The sequence below is a fragment of the Oncorhynchus mykiss genome, chromosome 21 (genome assembly GCF_057628025.1).
Source record: "Oncorhynchus mykiss isolate SJ-2025 chromosome 21, ASM5762802v1, whole genome shotgun sequence".
Taxonomy (NCBI): Eukaryota; Metazoa; Chordata; class Actinopteri; order Salmoniformes; family Salmonidae; genus Oncorhynchus; species Oncorhynchus mykiss.
In genome coordinates, this window is record NC_143042.1 from 2787969 (window position 1) to 2806625 (window position 18657).

The 18657-nt window shown below is 46.5% G+C and overlaps 1 protein-coding gene across 1 annotated transcript in view; it reads left to right on the forward strand.

The window, feature by feature from the left end:
* The first annotated feature begins 13647 nt into the window (after nucleotides 1–13647).
* LOC110515322 (PDZ domain-containing RING finger protein 4-like) overlaps nucleotides 13648–18657 on the forward strand; it is an 85329-nt gene continuing 80319 nt past the window's right edge. Inside the window, exon 1 of the mRNA XM_090215007.1 lies at nucleotides 13648–14226. Within this exon, the coding sequence (XP_090071133.1) occupies nucleotides 14158–14226 (69 nt within the window). The 5' untranslated portion in view covers nucleotides 13648–14157. The remainder of the gene's footprint in view (nucleotides 14227–18657) is intronic.

Below are 18657 nucleotides of genomic sequence, written 5' to 3' on the forward strand. Positions count from 1 at the left end.
CCTCTCTCTCTCTGTGCCTCTCTCTCTCTCTGCCTCTCTCTCTCTCTCTCTCTCTCTCTCTCTCTCTCTGTGCCTCTCTCTCTCTCTGTGCCTCTCTCTCTCTGTGCCTCTCTCTCTCTCTGCCTCTCTCTCTCTCTCTCTCTCTCTGTGCCTCTCTCTCTCTCTCTCTCTGCCTCTCTCTCTCTCTCTCTCTCTCTCTCTCTCTCTCTCTGTGCCTCTCTCTCTCTCTCTGTGCCTCTCTCTCTTTCTCTATCTCATGGCCTGTATCTCTGAATATACAGTATGTCTTGATCATTCATCTATTTGATTTCTATTGATTGAACCAAAGTTAGCTGCATTGCTCATGTCCAGCTCGTGTCCATCGGTGCTCCTATATAGTAACCACTGTACCTGTTGTGAAATGGATTCAGAGTGATATTGAATAGGTCATATAGCCTTTGTTAAGATGTGTCCCCGTAATACAGGATGGTCTTTGTGGGAACTGTAAAGTTTTTATGGGTCATTGGGGGACTAGTAGACAGCAGTGCCCTCATAACCCACTGTGCTCTGACCTACTGACGAGACTATGGGGATCCACTGTGTTCTGACCTACTGACGGGACCATGGGGATCCACTGTGTGTGTGTGTGTGAAACCATAGGGGTTGCCCCTTCTGCCCTATGTTCAGATGGGTCCAGTAGATCTGTTTTTGCTTGGTCTAGTGGAGCCCAGCTCTGTTCTACATTGACTGGGTTGTAGACAGCCTCTGCCTAGCCAGTTGGACACAGACACAGGCTAGAATCAATGCTGCCCGCGTGTCTCCCATGGCGTCTGCTCTCCCTCCTCTGGTCTGTCTTCTGCCTGGTCTCCCCCGCTAGTAGCAGGGATGGGGAGTTGTAAAGTTAACTCAGTCACCTTTTATTTGTATTTTTTTAAATGTATTTTTTTAGAATTTTACCCCTTTTTTCTCCCCAATTTCGTAGTATCCAATTGTTGTAGTAGCTACTATCTTGTCTCATCGCTACAACTCCCGTACGGGCTCGGGAGAGACGAAGGTTGAAAGTCATGCGTCCTCCGATACACAACCAACCAAGCCGCTGCTTCTTTAACACAGCGCACGTCCAACCCGGAAGCCAGCCGCACCAATGCGCCGGAGGAAACACCGTGCACCTGGCCACCTTGGTTAGCGCACACTGCGCCCAGCCCGCCACAGGAGTCGCTGGTGCGCGATGAGACAAGGACACCCCTACCGACCAAGCCCTCCCTAACCCGGGCGACGCTAGGCCAATTGTGCGTCGCCCCACGGACCTCCCGGTCGCGGCCGGTTACGACAGAGCCTGGGCGCGAACCCAGGGTTCGCCACTGCGCCACCCGGGAGGCCAACTCAGTCACCTTTTAGATGTTAACTCTTAGTCAACATTAGCTCTCTGTCGGTCAGACATGAGCAGATGTTGAGACTATTTTAGAGCACAGAACACGTATCTCATCCCTGTCGTGACAGATAGGGCTATTGTCAGAGTAAGTGATGGAGCTTAGGTCTCCCGGGCTTATATCAGGAGTAAAACAGACACCCTTATGGCAGACAGGAAATACTTATTCATTAACAACCAAGCTAATGAGGAGTTAAAGAGGGTAGAGGATGCTACAACAACCTCCAGCTGGAGCCAAGCAGCGAGACCTCACGCTGCTTCTCTGAGTCTGGCGCCGGGCTCTGAGGGGTGTGACAAATCCGGCCTCTCCGGCACAACGCTCCCCCTCTAGCACCGGCTTCCACAGTGTGTGGGGGGCCAGATTAGGACACATTAATCCACCACAGGAGGCCTTTCAACCCAGCCGACACACTGATAGAGATCAATTAAGGCCGCGCTGCTTAAATAACTAAGAACAGATGTGGGGAGATAAACCTGAATTGGCTGTGGCTGTGCTTAACCAAGGCTGTGGCTGTGCTTAACCAAGGCTGTGGCTGTGCTTAACCAAGGCAGTGGCTGTGCTTAACCAAGGCTGTGGCTGTGCTTAACCAAGGCTGTGGCTGTGCTTAACCAAGCATGTGGCTGTGCTTAACCAAGGCTGTGGCTGTGCTTAACCAAGGCTGTGGCTGTGTTTAACCAAGGCTGTGGCTGTGTTTAACCAAGGCTGTGGCTGTGCTTAACCAAGGCTGTGGCTGTGCTTAACCAAGGCTGTGGCTGTGCTTAACCAAGGCTGTGGCTGTGCTTAACCAAGGCTGTGGCTGTGTTTAACCAAGGCTGTGGCTGTGCTCAACCAAGGCTGTGGCTGTGCTTAACCAAGGCTGTGGCTGTGCTTAACCAAGGCTGTGGCTGTTCTTAACCAAGGCTGTGGCTGTTCTTAACCAAGGCTGTGGCTGTGCTTAACCAATGCTGTGGCTGTGCTTAACCAAGGCTGTGGCTGTGCTTAACCAAGGCCGGAGTAAGTGAAGCAGAAAACAAGTGAAAAGTGTAAACCAGGGATAAACAGGAAGAAAGGGACAGAAGGTGTTAGTGAGGCTAACAGAGATCACACAGGGCTGGGTTGAAGTACAGACACTAGTGAAAATACAAAGCAATGACAAACAGATAGAAACTGAAGGAGAGGAGGACAGAAGGAGAGGTGCTGCTCTGTGTCCATCCATAAGGTTAAGGCTGGACGTGAAAGACAAAGGTAAAAGAAGGAAGTCAGGGAGAGACAGAAGGAGACAGAAGGAGACAGAAGGAGACAGAAGGAGACAGAAGGAGCAGGAACGGAGCCGGAAGGAGACAGAATGAAGAGAGATCCATTCATCTCTTCCCCCGTATCCATCGATCCATCCATAAGGTGGAGGTTCCAGTATCTCTTACTCCGTATCCATCTATCCATCCATAAGGTGGAGGTTCCAGTATCTCTTACTCCGTATCCATCTATCCATCCATAAGTTGGAGGTTCCAGTATCTCTTACTCCGTATCCATCCATAAGGTGGAGGTTCCAGTATCTCTTACTCCGTATCCATCTATCCATCCATAAGGTGGAGGTTCCAGTATCTCTTACTCCGTATCCATCCATAAGGTGGAGGTTCCAGCATCTCTTACTCCGTATCCATCCATAAGGTGGTGGTTCCAGCATCTCTTACTCCGTATCCATCTATCCATCCATAAGGTGGAGGTTCCAGTATCTCTTACTCCGTATCCATCTATCCATCCATAAGGTGGAGGTTCCAGTATCTCTTACTCCGTATCCATCTATCCATCCATAAGGTGGAGGTTCCAGTATCTCTTACTCCGTATCCATCTATCCATCCATAAGGTGGAGGTTCCAGTATCTCTTACTCCGTATCCATCTATCCATCCATAAGGTGGAGGTTCCAGTATCTCTTACTCCGTATCCATCAATCCATCCATAAGGTGGAGGTTCCAGTATCTCTTACTCCGTATCCATCTATCCATCCATAAGGTGGAGGTTCCAGTATCTCTTACTCCGTATCCATCTATCCATCCATAAGGTGGAGGTTCCAGTATCTCTTACTCCGTATCCATCTATCCATCCATAAGGTGGAGGTTCCAGTATCTCTTACTCCGTATCCATCTATCCATCCATAAGGTGGAGGTTCCAGTATCTCTTACTCCGTATCCATCTATCCATCCATAAGGTGGAGGTTCCAGTATCTCTTACTCCGTATCCATCAATCCATCCATAAGGTGGAGGTTCCAGTATCTCTTACTCCGTATCCATCTATCCATCCATAAGGTGGAGGTTCCAGTATCTCTTACTCCGTATCCATCTATCCATCCATAAGGTGGAGGTTCCAGTATCTCTTACTCCGTATCCATCTATCCATCCATAAGGTGGAGGTTCCAGTATCTCTTACTCCGTATCCATCTATCCATCCATAAGGTGGAGGTTCCAGTATCTCTTACTCCGTATCCATCTATCCATCCATAAGGTGGAGGTTCCAGTATCTCTTACTCCGTATCCATCTATCATTCCATAAGGTGGAGGTTCCAGTATCTATTACTCCGTATCCATCTATCCATCCATAAGGTGGAGGTTCCAGTGTCTCTTACTCCGAATCCATCTATCCATCCATAAGGTGGAGGGTCCAGTATCTCTTACTCCGTATCCATCTATGGGCTCCTGAGTGGCGCAGCGGTCTAAGGTTCTACATCTCAGTACAAGTGGTGTCACTATAGTACCTGGTTCGAATCCAGGCTGTATCACATCCGACCGTGATTGGGAGTCTCATAGGGCGGCACACAATTGGCCCAGCAACGTCTGGGTTTGGCCGGAGTAGGCCGTCATTGTAAATAAAAATGTGTTCTTAACTGATTTGCCTAGTTAAATAAATAAAACATAGAAGGGTCTAATATCTCTTAGTGCGAATCCATCTGAACATACCTAAGGTAGAGGCTCTAATGAATCCATCTGAACATACCTCAGGTAGAGGCTCTAATGAATCCATCTGATCATACCTCAGTTAGAGGCTCTAATGAATCCATCTGAACATACCTCAGGTAGAGGCTCTAATGAATCCATCTGAACATACCTCAGGTAGAGGCTCTAATGAATCCATCTGAACATACCTCAGGTAGAGGCTCTAATGAATCCATCTGAACATACCTCAGGTAGAGGCTCTAATGAATCCATCTGAACATACCTCAGGTAGAGGCTCTAATGAATCCATCTGAACATACCTCAGGTAGAGGCTCTAATGAATCCATCTGAACATACCTCAGGTAGAGGCTCTAATGAATCCATCTGAACATACCTCAGGTAGAGGCTCTAATGTGTCCATGTGTCTCTAAATTTCATCTGTCAGGTTAAGTTCCTCTACGAGGTCTACTAGAGGCTTCTATAGGATTTTATAATCCACCTGCATAATGGACCGATATCTGATATAGCACCTGTTAGAGACCTGCATAATGGACCTGTTATACACCTGTTAGACACCTGCATAATGGACCGATAACTGATATAGGACCTGTTAGACACCTGCATAATGGACCAATAGCTGATATAGGACATGTTAGACACCTGTTAGACACCTGCATAATGGACCAATAACTGATATAGGACCTGTTAGACACCTGCATAATGGACCGATAGCTGCTATAGGACCTGTTAGACACCTGCATAATGGACCAATAGCTGATATAGGACCTGTTATACACCTGTTAGACACCTGCATAATGGACCAATAACTGATATAGGACCTGTTAGACACCTGCATAATGGACCAATAGCTGATATAGGACCTGTTATACACCTGTTAGACACCTGCATAATGGACCGATAGCTGATATAGGACCTGTTATACACCTGTTAGACACCTGCATAATGGACCGATAGCTGATATAGGACCTGTTATACACCTGTTAGATACCTGCATAATGGACCGATAGCTGCTATAGGACCTGTTAGACACCTGCATAATGGACCAATAGCTGATATAGGACCTGTTATACACCTGTTAGACACCTGCATAATGGACCAATAACTGATATAGGACCTGTTAGACACCTGCATAATGGACCGATAGCTGATATAAGACCTGTTAGAGACCTGCATAATGGACCAATAGCTGATATAGGACCTGTTATACACCTGTTAGACACCTGCATAATGGACCGATAGCTGATATAGGACCTGTTATACACCTGTTAGACACCTGCATAATGGACCGATAGCTGATATAGGACCTGTTAGACACCAGCATAATGGACCGATAGCTGATATAGGACCTGTTATACACCTGTTAGACACCTGCATAATGGACCGATAGCTGATATAGGACCTGTTAGATACCTGCATAATGGACCAACAGCTGGCCTGGTGTTACCTTCCTCTGCACAGCACTGACAGTGCTCACACACACGCAAACATACATATGCACATACACGGACACACTCAAGCGCATACACTCGCGCATGCACACACACACAATCCATATTAGACAATGGGAGCGAGGTCAGTGTCAACGTTACAGAACTGAAAAAGCTGCAACAGCAGAACATGAACAGCTCACAGAGAGCAACTGGACACCTGCTAGACTCACAGGAGTGGAGAAGGGAGGGATATATGGAGGGAGGGAGGGAAGAAGGGGGAGAGAGAGAGAGAGGGAGGGAGGGAGGGAGGGAGGGAGGGAGAGAGAGAGAGAGAGAGAGAGAGAGAGAGAGAGAGAGAGAGAGAGAGAGAGAGAGAGAGAGAGAGAGAGAGAGAGAGAGAGAGAGAGAGAGAGAGAGAGAGAGAGAGAGAGAGAGAGAGAGAGAGAGAGAGAGAGAGAGAGAGAGAGAGAGAGAGAGAGAGAATGATCCAACTACAGAAAGAGAATGATCCAACTACAGAAAGAGAATGATCCAACTACAGAAAGAGCAGGTCAAGCAGACAGAATAACAGTGAGAGGTGTAAAGAGAGGCAGCAACCCCCTGCTGTGGTACAGATTGGTAACCATCAGAGGAACTTACCCCTGCCTATGTAATGGCTGTCCTGGCACAGATGCTGCTGAATGTTGAAGAGGACTACTTGTGCCATTTCCCCAGCAGCAGCAGCAGGGTCCAGGAGCAGCAGGGTCCAGAAGCAGCAGCAGGGTCCAGGAGCAGCAGGGTTCAGGAGCAGCAGGGTCCAGGAACAGCAGGGTCCAGCAGCAGCAGGGTCCAGGAGCAGCAGGGTCCAGGAGCAGCAGGGTCCAGGAGCAGCAGGGTTCAGGAGCATCAGGGTCCAGAAGCAGCAGCAGGGTCCAGGAGCAGCAGGGTCCAGAAGCAGCAGCAGGGTCCAGGAGCAGCAGGGTCCAGAAGCAGCAGCAGGGTCCAGGAGCAGCAGGGTCCAGAAGCAGCAGCAGGGTCCAGAAGCAGCAGCAGGGTCCAGGAGCATCAGGGTCCAGGAGCAGCAGGGTTCAGGAGCAGCAGGGTTAAGCAGCAGCAGCGTTCAGGAGCAGCAGGGACCAGAAGCAGCAGCAGGGTCCAGGAGCAGCAGCAGGGTCCAGGAGCAGCAGCAGGGTCCAGGAGCAGCGGGGTTCAGGAGCAGCAGGGTCCAGGAGCAGCGGGGTTCAGGAGCAGCGGGGTCCAGGAGCAGCGGGGTCCAGGAGTAGCAGGGTCCAGGAGCAGCAGGGTCAAGGAGGTCCAGCAGCAGCAGGGGATTGCCCTCTAATCAGTTTTATTAGAGCAGTAGTACTGGGTTAACACATCAGGGACAGGACAGGGGCCAGCTGTGTGTGTGTGTGTGTGTGTGTGTGTGTGTGTGCACGCACCCCCTCGGGCCGCGACGCAGACAGTCTTGGGACACACACTACACACACACATCATCTGTAACACTCACACATGGTCTGGGTGAAACGTGAGACTCAGCTGCACGGCAGATGAGCTCCTGTCTCTCTGATTGTGGCGGTTTGGTTAAACTGGTCCAGAGTCAGTTTACAGAGTCTAGTGTCAGACTATGTAGAAATGAAGGGCCAACCTTACTCAATACTGTAAATGATGATTTAATCATTCTTGCCTCAAACAATATGACCAGAATGTAACGTTGGGCTTCCTCGTGTTAGTGTCTGGTAGTAAACAGTTAGTTGTTATGATAGTTTAGCTTCAAACACCACGTGTCAGATCTGTGGTCAGTGTGACACCTATTAGGTTGACTTCTGGACCTGTGATGAGGCTGGTCTGGCTCTTTCAGCCTCAGGCTGTAGACTAAAGCCACTCTACTGCCCGTGGCGGGGCAGCTGAGTTGCGTTCCAGAATGTCGTCAGCCAGCTAGTCACCACCGGAGGTTTGCATTGTGTGTGTGTGTGTGTGTGTGTGTGTGTGTGTGCGTGTGTGTGTGTGTGTGTGTGTGTGTGTGTGTGTGTGTGTGTGTGTGTGTGTGTGTGTGTGTGTGAGTGCGTGCGTGTGTGTGTGTGTGTGTGGGAGTGTGTGTGTGTGTGTGTGTGTGTGTGTGTGTGTGTGTGTGCCTCGCTCCACCGCTCAAAAGGTTTAACCGAGTGTGGAGGCAGATAAACCAACGCTCCCCTCTTCCATAACAGCTTCCGTAATGAATGAGCTTAACTCACACGCTGCAGTCCGCTCATTACGGGGCAGAACAGACAAAATGTCCACAGTTGAATGGATCTCATGTGAGTCTTCTGTCTCCTGTGGTTCCATTCTCCTTGTCTTTTGTTCCACACATCACTCTGCTCATCATGTGATAATTACATCAGTAAAAAGTCACCCTGACATTTTTTTTACCTCGTTCAACCGCTTTGTTTTCTACTGCGGAGGATTGAGAGACAGACAGATAGAGGGCCATTGTGACGCTTTGACAATGTGGCCTTACAATGCAATTATACAACAATGAATTGCCAGGCTACAACGTAATTACAGAAGAAAGGATTGTTACATCATTACCAGAATAAGAAAATGGAGATGTGATATGATGACTGTCATTACTCCGCCCCCTGACTTACCTCTGCACTAGAAATAGACCCTAATCATGTTTTACTCACATTAATCATTCAATACCGTTCAATTATGTATCATTCAAGGCCATTGAGAGGTGTGTGTGTGTGTGTGTGTGTGTGTGTGTGTGTGTGTGTGTGTGTGTGTGTGTGTGCGTGTGCGTGTGCGTGTGTGTGTGTGAGAGAGAGAGAGAGAATGAGACGGTAGCCTCCAGCCATTCTAATGTCATTGGCTTTGGGACGCCCAGCTGTCTATATCGTCGTACATGCCCTGGAGACCATAACCATGGATACTGTTACCGTAGGTATGACAACCATGGCGGCTGAATGAAGGGTGTGTGAAAGGTGCGTTGTTCACACACCACTCACAGCCAATAATAAGCATAATCATAACGATCGCACCGCAGCACGAAGCAGCACGAAGCAGCACGAAGCAGCACGAAGCAGCACGAAGCAGCACGAAGCAGCATCCTCTTCTGAAGGGCAGACGGTGACGTGAAGCCATTGTGTTGTTCTGAACCGCTGTGACAGTCCAACTCATGTCATTGTGTTGTTCTGAACCACTGTGACAGTCCAACTCATGTCATTGTGTTGTTCTGTTCTGAACCGCTGTGACAGTCCAACTCATGTCATTGTGTTGTTCTGAACCGCTGTGACAGTCCAACTCATGTCATTGTGTTGTTCTGAACCACTGTGACAGTCCAACTCATGTCATTGTGTTGTTCTGAACCGCTGTGACAGTCCAACTCATGTCATGGTGTTGTTCTGAACCGCTGTGACAGTCCAACTCATGTCATTGTGTTGTTCTGAACCGCTGTGACAGTCCAACTCATGTCATTGTGTTGTTCTGAACCGCTGTGACAGTCCAACTCATGTCATCGTGTTGTTCTGAACCGCTGTGACAGTCCAACTCATGTCATTGTGTTGTTCTGAACCGCTGTGACAGTCCAACTCATGTCATTGTGTTGTTCTGAACCGCTGTGACAGTCCAACTCATGTCATTGTGTTGTTCTGAACCGCTGTGACAGTCCAACTCATGTCATCGTGTTGTTCTGAACCGCTGTGACAGTCCAACTCATGTCATTGTGTTGTTCTGAACCGCTGTGACAGTCCAACTCATGTCATTGTGTTGTTCTGAACCGCTGTGACAGTCCAACTCATGTCATTGTGTTGTTCTGAACCGCTGTGACAGTCCAACTCATGTCATTGTGTTGTTCTGAACCGCTGTGACAGTCCAACTCATGTCATTGTGTTGTTCTGAACCGCTGTGACAGTCCAACTCATGAATGACATTCTGGTGGTCATGTGAAAAACATTCTCAGATCTTCACACACGTCTCATTCATAAAGGCTGGGCTGTGAGTCATCAAGGTGTTTCAGTAACGCACATGACAGAGAGATGGGTCTTTTCTGCTGAGGCCAAGTGTGATATACTGTAGTGTTCAGCTTCAAGGCAACATTGATAGAAAGAGAGAGAGACTTTATCAACTTTTGATTGGTAACTTATTTAAGGTGAGGTGGTACTTGATATTCTTCAGAGCAGTGTGCAGCTTGCTTCAGGCCGGATGCGTGATCATTGTTCATGATTAGTTGCACTCTCTCCATCTCTCACACCGGTATGTCTGTAGTCAAGGTTACCGGAGGCTTTGAACCATTGAGCCTCTGTTTTGCCAACCTACAATTCCACCACACACCTCAGACTTGTGATGTTCTGAAATTTAAGACAACTACGTTTTTCCTCTCCAGTGTCATTTCTCGCCAACAAAGTGACCCATTTATGTGAACCGCATTATGTAGGACATTATGGTAATTCTAATGTGTCAGCTTTCCTTTGAAGTCACACACATGTCCCCTGCAGCTTGGTCATTTCTGGTTAACCTTCAACCTGTAACCTCTAGCTCCAAACACAAATACCTTTCTGTCACACCTGAGCAGACTGTGTCCAACTCACCTGTTCCTGCTTTAACCTGTACCTACTCTAACCTGTATCTACTCTAATCTGTCTCTAACCTGTACCTGCTCTAACCTGTCTCTAACCTGTATCTACTCTAACCTGTACCTACTATAACCTGTTTCTAACCTGTATCTACTCTAACCAGTACCTACTGTTGATAAAACAAATGATAATCCCACTAAGAGCAAACCAGATGGGATGGCATATCGCTGCAGAATGCTGTAGTAGCCATGCTGGTTAAGTGTGCCTTGAATGTAAATAAATCACAGACAGTGTCACCAGAAAAGCAACCCAACTCCATCACACCTCCTCCTCCATGCTTCACGGTGGGAACCACACATGCAGAGATCATCCGTTCACCTACTCTGCGTCTCACAAAGATACAGCGTTTGGAACCAAAAATCTCAAATTTGGACTCATCAGACCAAAGGACAGATTTCCACCAGTCTAATGTCCATTGCTTGTGTTTTTTTGGCCCAAGCAAGTCTCTTCTTATTATTTGTGTCCTTTAGTAATGGTTTCTTTGCAGCAATTTCACCATGAAGGCCTGATTCACGTAATCTCCTCTGAACAGTTGATGTTGAGACGTTACTTGAACTCTGTGAAGCTTTCATTTGGGCTGCAATCTGAGGCTGTAACTCTAATGAACTTATCCCCTGCAGCAGAGGTAACTATGGGTCAGCCTTTCCTGTGGCGGTCCTCATGACAGACAGTTTCATCATAGTGTTGATGGTTTTTGCGACTGCACTTGAAGAAACTTTAAAGTCCTTGAAATGTCTCGCATGGACTGACCTTCATGTCTTAAAGTAATGATGGACTGTTGTTTGTCTTTGTTTATTTGAGCTGTTCTTGACATAATATAGACTTGGTCTTTTAACAAATAGGGCTATATTCTGTATACCACCCCTACCTTGTCACAACACAATTGATTTGCTCGAATTAATTAAAAAAGAAATAAATTCCACAAATGAACTTTTAACAAGGCACACAAGTTCATTGAAATGCATTCCAGGTGACTACCTTATGAAGCTGGTTGAGAGAATGCCAAGAGTGTGCAAAGCTGTCATCAAGGCAAAGGGTGGCTACTTTGAAGGATCTAAAATATTAAATATATTTTTATTAATGTATCACTTTTTTGGTTAATACATGATTCCATATGTGTTATTGGATAGTTTTGATGTCTTCACTATTATTCTAGTGTAGAAAATAGTAAAAAATAAAGAAAAACCCTTGAATGAGTAGGTGTGTCCAAACTTTTGACTGGTACTGTACATGGCTAAGTGAATTACCTCATACCCCAGCACACAGTGGTGTCAAGTACTTAAGTAGAATACTTTAAAGTTCTACTTATGTTCTTTTTTTGGGTATCTGTACTTTACTATTTATATTTTTGACAACTTTTACTTTTTCTTCACTACATTTTTAAAGAAAATAATGTATATTTTACTCCATTAATTTTCTCTGACACCCAAAGGAAGTCGTTACATGAATGCTTACCAGTACAGGAAAATGGTCCAATTCACACACTTATCAAGAGAACGTCCCTGGTCATCCCTACTGCCTCTGATCTGACAGACTCACTAAACATAAATGCTTTGTTTGTAAATGATGTCTGAGTTTTGGAATGTGCCCCTAGCTGTCAAATAATGATATAAATTGTGCCGTCTGGTTTGCTTACTATAGAGGAATTTGATGCATAGCATTTACCTTTACTCCAGTATGACGATTCAGTACTTTTTACACCTCTGGCTGGCAGCACATCATCTCAGTACTGGTGCCCTGTGTATATAGCCAAGTTATCGTTACTCATTGTGGATTTAATCCTCTTGTTACTATATTTTCTTCTCTGCATTGTTGGGAAGGCCTGTAAGCTTTTCACTGTTAGCCTCCACCTGTTGTTTACCAAGCATGTGACAAATACTATTTGATTTGATTGATTTGATTTACTCTCGCCGAGGCATCTGTCCTGTCCCATGTGTATCCAATCCAGATCCAGTGCCATTCAGGAGGGGTGGACCCTAGAGGCCTGTTTACCGGACTCAGATGAAGCCTATCGTCCCAGACTAAAAAGCACGCTCAATGGATCATCTTCATTGACATTGGCTTTATGGCCAGAGATAGGCTTAATCTGTGTCCAGGAAACTGGCCCTGAAGGTCGTTAGTTAGTGAGAGTGATGTTACCCGGGAGGAGTGAGGAGTCACCTTCAGAGGTCAGTGGAGACAGTTGGTCAGTCAGTTGGTGACCTCACCGGATGGGGACAGTGTTATCTGTATAGGAGCTGTCCTGTGATCTGATGCCCTTGACTGCGTCCACTCTGGGGGATAAGGGTGGGACTGGGGCATTTTAAAAGTCACTGTGATGCTGCTGCCTTTACTGAACATGGTGTGAAGACAGATGGTTGGTCTCTCTCCAGACTGGGGGGTATAACTGAACATCGGATTAGTCTCTATCACTCTACCTCCCTACCTATCTCTCTCTCTCTCTATCTCTCTCTCCCCACTTTCTTTGTCTCTGTCCCTTTCTCTCCCCACTTCCCCCCCCCCCCCTCTCTCCCTCCCTCTCCCCACTTCCTCCCTCTCTCTCGCTCTCTCTCTCCCCACTTTCTCCCTCCCTCCCTCCCTCCCTCCCTCCCTCCCTCCCTCCCTCCCTCCCTCCCTCCCTCCCTCCCTCCCTCCCTCCTGCAGTGTGAGGGCAGTTGGAGTGGAAGCTAATTTGATCCAATCAATACCCTCCGTCTGTGTCTCTTCCTGTGTCAATCAGGGTGCCCTTGTCTACTAGCTCTGAGAGGATCTGTTTAGTTACAATCACTGGCCGACTGGAAATCTATTTCACTTCACAAAATGCCACTTCTCTTCTATCACTTTTCACTTTGAAAAGGCTATCTGATTGAATTAGAATTAGATTGATCCGTGTTTGAAATCTAGATGTCAATGTATTGTGTTTTGTAACAGTTCAATTGTGTAAAATACATTGAATGTCCAATAAAGAAGGTTGAGGCTTTTCATGGCTTTGTTTAGAGGTACTATACTGTATATGCAAGGGAACGCGTACACACATACACACAAATGCAGACACACACACACCCAGAGATCCCCCCCACTCCCCACTCACACACACATTAAGCACAGTACCAGCTCAGTATTGTATCAGAGCTTTGAGAATCCTCCCCCTCCCCCTTACTCCTCCCCCTAACAGAACAGCCAATGAGCTTGATTATTATTCATGAACCACAGTAGGTGTGGTGATGTGCAGCAAGCCTGACAGAGAGAGGGGTGTGTCTCTACAAGCCCAGCGTGTGTATGAATGTGTGCTCATAGTGACAGACAGAGAGAGCGAGAGAGAGAGAGAAAGAGAGAGGAGAGAGAGAGGGAGACGAGGGGGAATGAGAGAGAGTGTGTGTAAGAGAGAGAGAGAAATAAAGAGGAGAGAGAGGAGCTGATTGCTTCTTCTATTGACAAATGCAACACACACACTCTGAGAGGACTCCCAACACAACACACACACACACACTCTGAGAGGACTCCCAACACAACACACAACACACACACTCTGAGAGGACTCCCAACACAACACACAACACACACACTCTGAGAGGACTCCCAACACAAGACACTTTGCTGGATCCTGGAGCTTGGAGCTTAGTATTGGTGTATCGGAGTGTGTGTGTACTGTGGTACCGCTGTGTGTGTGAGGGTGAGAGAAGAGTGTCTTTCTAAGGACACCCTGATGAAAAACGGAGCCGGGTTTTCAGGCAGAGCCCCCTGTGTGATCCTCTGCATATCTACCCTGGGGGACCCACCGCGCACCGCCGCCGCCTGTCATCTCCACGACAACTAGAATGGGCTGCAATTTGTGCTCTTTACAGAAACGGGAGGAACACTACAAGCTGCTGTATGAGATTTCACAGGTAAGTGAGACTTGACACTGTGCTAGATGTGACACGTTTTTCACACTGGAAGATTGGAAGGGTTCCTATCTTTGCGATTTGGTGGGAACGTGTGAGGGTGTTTTCAGAAAGAGAAAGAGGATACTTTTAGATTAGAAGGCAAGCAAATGAGAGAGAAAATGAGACAATTTATTCTAAGCAGGGAGACAGTTAGTCAGGCAGGCAGAATATGCAGTATTCTCTTCAAAGAGAAAAGGGAGAGAGAAGAGAGAAGGGAGAGAGAGAATAGAGAAGGGAGAGAGAAGAGAGAAGGGAGAGAGAGAAGAGAGAAGGGAGAGAGAGAAGGGAGAGAGAAGAGAGAAGGGAGAGAGAGAAGAGAGAAGGGAGAGAAGGGAGAGAGAGAACAGAGAAGGGAGAGAGAGAAGAGACACAGAAGGGACAGTTAGTTATTTCTCCTCAGCAGAAGATGTAAGGAACAAGTTCAGTAATTGTCCTCTGCTGGCTTCAGAGGGGTTCATGATGCTCTCACTTCTGCTCATCTTTCCCTGCGTGCTGTTTCCATGGGAGGATGGGATACTGAGTACATCAAAGCACAACATATGAAATATCGCTGCCTGTTTGTGGCAGTGTGGTTTCTCTTTCATTTATAAAACCTTTATAATCAAACAGAGTCTCTTTTAGGCACCACTAATGAGTGTCGGAGCATTAAGAGTTGAGCCCTTTTCCTTTTCACAACAACACAAAATGTCTAATGGCTTGTATTATTTTTACATCTGGTTTATTGTTTTAATGGGAAATGAGCAATTTAGTGAATGCATGATAAATTTATTTGATTGCGCTTGAATGGAATGTCAAGAGTTTGGAACTACTGCTACGGTTCTATCGTCATTTGTTTACAAAATGGAGTTATTGACCCAGTCTTGTTCTGTTCAATGTTCTCTACCTATACCGTACATTAAATACCCCAACGCATGCTGTTAAGTTCAAAATAATTCAATATAAAAATAACTGACTTCATTCAAACCAATGAAAGTTGGGACTGTAGAGTCAATTCTGTAAGAATTGTTATAACCTCATAGAACTGTGTTGTTCCAAGCTCTCGATGGGTTGATAAAATAGGAACGGAAGGTACCACCTGGGTGTGCATGTTATTGTTGAGTAGCAGGTATCCAGTGTTTTTGTCCTCTAAGTTTGATACTGTCTGCCAGAGGAAGCATTTGACTCCACCCTCCTCGTTCAGTTTTCATGTCTGCTTGTGTCAGCAGAGACCCAGAACAGCACATGAGACAAAACCACTAATTGATAGAAAGAGTAACCTTGGGTTACCAGGTGTCCAAACCTATTCTTTCCCAGGGCCGGACTGCCCCAGTGTCATTCTACACATTTTGTCATGAGGCTAAGAGAAAATGTTGCAGTTTTAAAGCTACTTTTCTGCAATTCTACACTTTTTTTCTCCATGAGGCAGTGATTTAAAAAAGAAAAATAATTATAGCTCATCTCATGCTTTTGTTCACATTCTGCCATGAGGCTGAGAGAAAATGTTGTAGTTTTAAATCTAATTTCCTGCTATTCTATACACTTTGCGATGAGGCTGAGAGAAAATGTTGTAGTTTTGAATCTAATTTCCTGCTATTCTATACACTTTGCGATGAGGCTGAGAGAAAATGTTGTAGTTTTAAATCTAATGTCCTGCTATTCTACACACTTTGCGATGAGGCTGAGAGAAAATGTTGTAGTTTTAAAATGCAGGTAGCAGATAATGGACCTTAGTAGATATTTATGTAGTTGTTGCTGTACTGTACAGTCGTGGCCAAAAGTTTTGAGAATGACACAAATATTAATTTTCACAAAGTCTGCTGCCTCAGTTTGTATGATGGCAATTTGCACATACTCCAGATTGTTATGAAGAGTGATCAGATGAATTGAAATTATTTGCAAAGTCCCTCTTTGCCATGCAAATGAACTGAATCCACCAAAAACATTTCCAATGCATTTCAGCCCTGCCACAAAAGGCCCAGCTGACATCATGTCAGTGATTCTCTCATTAACACAGGTGTGAGTGTTGACGAGGACAAGGCTGGAGAATTTCCAGCCTTGTCAGCCAATTTTTCAGACCTTAATCCCATTGAGAACTTGTGGTCAATCCTCAAGAGGCGGATGGACAAACAAAAACCCACAAATTCTGACAAACTCCAAGCATTGATTATGCAAGAATGTGCTGCCATCAGTCAGGATGTGGCCCAGAAGTTAATAGACAGCATGCCAGGGCAGATTGCAGAGGCCTTGAAAAAGAAGGGCCAACACTGCAAATATTGAGTCTTTGCATCAAATTAAGGTAATTGTCAATAAAAGCCTTTGACACTTATGAAATGCTTGTAGTTATACTTCAGTATTCCTATAATAACATCTGACAAAAATATCTAAAGACACTGAAGCAGCAAACTTTGCGAAAATTAATATTTGTGTCATTCTCAAACATTTTAGCCATGACTGTATATCAACTAAATATACATGGGTTCTAACTTCAACAATTCTTTGTAAGTTTACAAATGTACAATTTATGCTCCCTGCATATAAAAAACACGAAGACTGCCGAAAAGCCCCGAACACAAGATGGCAATTTCTATAACTCGTACGGCTGTAGGCTACTGTACATGGTGGAGGAACATGGCTGTAGGCTACTGTACATGGTGGAGGAACATGGCTGTAGGCTACTGTACATGTGGAGGAACATGGCTGTAGGCTACTGCACATGGTGGAGGAACATGGCTGTAGGCCACTGTACAGGTGGAGGAACATGGATGTAGGCTACTGTACATGGCGGAGGAACGTGGCTGTAGGTTACTGTACATGGGGGAGGAACATGGCTGTAGGCCACTGTACATGGGGGAGGAACATGGCTGTAGGCCACTGTACATGGTGGAGGGAACATGGCTGTAGGCTACTGTACATGGTGGAGGAACATGGCTGTAGGCTACTGTACATGGTGGAGGAACATGGCTGTAGGCTACTGCACATGGTGGAGGAACATGGCTGTAGGCTACTGTACATGGTGGAGGAACATGGCTGTAGGCTACTGTACATGGTGGAGGAACATGGCTGTAGGCTACTGTACATGGTGGAGGAACATGGCTGTAGGCCACTGTACATGGTGGAGGAACATGGCTGTAGGCCACTGTACATGGTGGAGGAACATGGCTGTAGGCCACTGTACATGGTGGAGGAACATGGCTGTAGGCTACTGTACATGGTGGAGGAACATGGCTGTAGGCTACTGTACATGGTGGAGGAACATGGCTGTAGGCTACTGTACATGGTGGAGGAACATGGCTGTAGGCTACTGCACATGGTGGAGGAACATGGCTGTAGGCTACTGTACATGGTGGAGGAACATGGCTGTAGGCTACTGTACATGGGGGAGGAACATGGCTGTAGGCCACTGTACATGGTGGAGGAACATGGCTGTAGGCTACTGTACATGGTGGAGGAACATGGCTGTAGGCCACTGTACATGGGGGAGGAACATGGCTGTAGGCCACTGTACATGGTGGAGGAACATGGCTGTAGGCTACTGTACATGGTGGAGGAACATGGCTGTAGGCTACTGCACATGGTGGAGGAACATGGCTGTAGGCTACTGTACATGGTGGAGGAACATGGCTGTAGGCTACTGCACATGGTGGAGGAACATGGCTGTAGGCTACTGTACATGGTGGAGGAACATGGCTGTAGGCTACTGTACATGGTGGAGGAACATGGCTGTAAGCCACTGTACACGATGAGCTGGTGTGCACCAAGTTACACTCCCCCGGCTGTGAGGATTTTTCGACAATATTCACAACATATTGACACAATTCCAATCTTTATGGAAGGAAAATCTCATTTCATAAATTACATGTGGAAAAACGTATTTGAGTGAACATTAGCAAGCCAGCCAGCAGCAGAAGAAACAGAAAGTGAATTCTCTCCTCCTCTCTCCCCAGGTTTTAGCTTGGTTTAGGATATTTACTAGCCCATACCAGCGACAAACTTAGCTATGTCATGGACATACACTAAGTATACAAACCATTATGAACACCTGCTATTTCCATGACATAGACTGTCCAGGTGAATCCAGGTGAAAGCTATGATCCCTTATTGATGTCACTTGTTAAATCCACTTCAATCAGTGTAGATGAAGGGGAGGAGACGGGTTAAAGAAGGATGTTTAAGCCTTGAGACAATTGAGACATGGACTGTCTGCTGCTCCTGGTGTTGTCTCTTCCCTGCACCTCTCTCTCTCTCTCTCTCTCTCTCTCTCTCTCTCTCTCTCCTCTCCTCTCTCTCTCTCTCTCTCTCTCTCCTCTCCTCTCTCTCTCTCTCTCTCTCTCCTCTCTCTCTCTCTCTCTCTCTCCTCACCTCTCTCTCTCTCTCTCTCTCTCTCTCTCTCTCTCTCTCTCCTCTCCCTCTCTC